Here is a 2,991-nt window from a genome sequence, read left to right as displayed (position 1 = left end):
GTCCAGTTAACAAGGTTGCGGCCCCGTGCTCGAGAGCAAGCTTCATCCGGTTGCACTCGTGGGTGAAAAACTCAATGCAGCGCTTATTTTCAGCGAGCAAATCACTGATCTGGGAAGCAACTTCGAGCCGGTGTTCAGCGAGTGTCGCCTTGAACTGAAGCTGGCACGTCGCATTCGCGTTTTCCAGAGTGACCGCCACAGCACGAGCAACAATCGGGGATAGGGCATTCATGTCGCGGTCTCTCTCAGCACAGAAGCACTGTTGAAGCGATTCGATCGTTTTCTGTAAAGCGGACAGTCCGGTCACCGTTAATGCTTGTCTATCAGTGTTGAGTCGCTGCTCGAACGACTCGAGCCTTGCATACAAAGAGTCCATTGCTTTAGATATCGCCCTCAAGGCTTCATGCAACTCTGCGGAAGAGTTGTGGAAATTGTCACCACGAGGTAGGTAATGGTCGTAAGATGGCGTGCAACTGTTCTCCCGGTGTTTCGCAGCGTCCCGGTGCAACAACATGTCCCCGCATCTGGGACAGCTCACCACGTGGAACTGGCAGGCGTTGGTAAAATGTTCCAGCATGACAGAAGCGACGCTTTCGGCGTTACAACCATTGTTCGCGTTCCAACAACGTACCTTGCGACTGAGGACACTGTCGTTGCTAAAAGTTGACCAGAGCACGTCTTCTTCCCGAAACAGTTCTTTGTCCAGAGGGCAGTGGTTGCTCTTGCAGCCGTCGTGGTCGTAGCACCGTTGGCAAAGAAGGTGGCGGCACGGCAGGATGGCCAACGATGGCGGGACGAGTCCGCAGGCGCTGCACACTGCGGTCGCAGGGAAGGCGTTCACGAAAGACGTGGGCCGCCAGTCTAAGCCGCTCCCGAAACCGAACAACGTTTGCGCGCTGGCGGGAGCCATGACGCAAGGTAAGCTTCCAGGAGCAGAAGTGGCTCGAAATATACGGTTCGAGTGTTGGCCAGTGTTGCCTGTTAAAGGCACGATATCGCTTATTGGCCTGAACACGATAAGAGAGAAATGCGCCCCCCTGCGTTTATCTGCAATAAAGTGGAACGACGATGCGATGCAGTAAAAGTTTATCGGAGTACTAATCTAGTGAAGCAAAGTGAATGCGATAGGTATGAAGCACACTTTTAAATTGAGCAGTTGTTCGTGCATCTCGTAAAGGCTGATTCACAGTAGGCCGACATGGCACCGATTTTTGTCTGCCGACTGTTGGCGATTTGCGTTTCCCTTCCTTTAAACCGCTATCCACAGCGTTTTCCGTCCTGTAAACTGCTCGCGTCATCAGTCGGTACACGAAAATCGTTCTTGTGTAGGCGTAGTGTGAATCAGCCTTAATAATAGAAAGACAGATTTGAACACACCCCATTCAATGACTGCGCTAATGAGCTTTACGGCAATTCCTCCACATGGCTTGGGTACACCCATGACTGGGTGTAGCATACCAGTCGAAGTGACGCGATCCCGAATGTGGTGTAATGCCACGCGTTACAACGCGCTAGCTTCGACGAATAAAGGTTGAAAAGAACTGTCTCACTCTCACTTTTAAATGTAAATTGTTGCTACGCCACGAGACGCACGTGGCAAGCGCCTCAAAGAGCTAGCTTGCACGATAAAAAAACTGCAATAAGGCGGGAACTTGGGCCGGTTGGTGTAGCATAGTTAAGATTCTGGAGTTCCAGCGCTTAAACGAAGCATGAAGAGCAACACATTGGCAAGGTTTTCAGTTTCTCTTGCCATGGCTGCGTTCCACACTCGTATTGTGCTTGAATATATTTAAGCACCTGCTGGTGCTTAGGTAATAACTGGTACGCAACATAACCCTGTACCTCACTCTGCTTCCTTGTACTGCAGCACTTAAAAATATCTATTACTTATTATTCTTCAGCCTATACTAAGGCTGATGTCATATTCTCTAATTTATGGTTTAATGTGGGCTACTTGTATTAATGCTGCATCCTTTCTTGAACGTCAAGGCATTTCACGATAGTTTTCTATTTGTATACAGTAACAGTTGGCGTTTTCATTGGAAACTGACACAAATCACAAAAGTTATCCACCTGATGCTCGCATTGTTTGTTAAGTGCTGCCATGATTGTACCTGAAAAGCATTTCTTTTTTACATATACTGACTGTGCATTATACATTGTTATCCACCTGATACTCATTGTTATCCACCCATTATACACAAACGTTATCCACCTGATGCTCGCATTGTTTCTTAAGTGCTGCCATGACTGTGCCTGAAAAGCATTTCTTTTTTACATTGAACTGACTGTGTATTATACATTGTTTATATATTTTATATTTTTACATTGTATCATTTTTTTAGGATACGATGTGGACTTGTCCTTTGTCTGTGTTAGTATTATACCTTGTTGCTTTTAGTTTTTGTTCACCATGCTAAATTTGGACTTGCATTCTTGTGTCTACTGAATTGCCATTTCCACCTACAGTGCGACTACTTTTGTTATTCCCGTTTCAACACCCCCCCCCCCCTATGTAATGCCCTTCTAGGCCTTTAGGGTATCCCCATAAGTAAAAATAAATAAATAAATACTCTGCCATTATTGTTCATGTAGTGTTGACCCGCATTTAAACAATAAAGGCGATAGAGAGCGAAACCATCGATTGTCTAATGGATAGGTTATCAGGCTGCAGCTGTTAAGTAGTAGGGGTCAGAACACCCAATTGGACACGGATATTTTTGCTGCGATAGCATTATAGGCCGACTACACCCAATTTGGTGGTGTCATGTGCCTGTGACGATAAATATGGGCTGATCCCGAAGGCAGTGCCGCCTAACACAGCGCATCAAAGCGCTAGCTGTCCTGAGAGAAGAAGAAAGTTCTTCATTGTAGCGTTATAAATGGCTTTTATCAGGTAATTAAATACAGGGTTGTCTCCCACCTTTCCCGGAGCTAGTGCAGTTACGACACTTAGCGCATCTGTGTAGATAACAGCTTTTTGTATCCTAT

General features: G+C 46.3%; 1 protein-coding gene across 1 annotated transcript; it reads right to left on the bottom strand.

Annotated features, from left to right (window-relative positions):
• Nucleotides 1-19: 19 nt before the first annotated feature.
• LOC125941881 (RING finger protein 151-like) lies at nucleotides 20-956 on the bottom strand (the record flags this gene model as incomplete). Its single annotated transcript, XM_049659741.1, has 1 exon — nucleotides 20-956. A coding segment is annotated over exon 1 (891 nt), but the record flags the coding sequence as incomplete, so codon positions are not given.
• Between the last annotated feature and the right edge of the window lie 2,035 nt (nucleotides 957-2,991).

This window comes from Dermacentor silvarum, unplaced genomic scaffold, assembly GCF_013339745.2.
Source record: "Dermacentor silvarum isolate Dsil-2018 unplaced genomic scaffold, BIME_Dsil_1.4 Seq529, whole genome shotgun sequence".
NCBI lineage: Eukaryota > Metazoa > Arthropoda > Arachnida > Ixodida > Ixodidae > Dermacentor > Dermacentor silvarum.
Note: the sequence above shows the minus strand (reverse complement) of the source record. Positions and strands in the feature narration are given on the sequence as shown.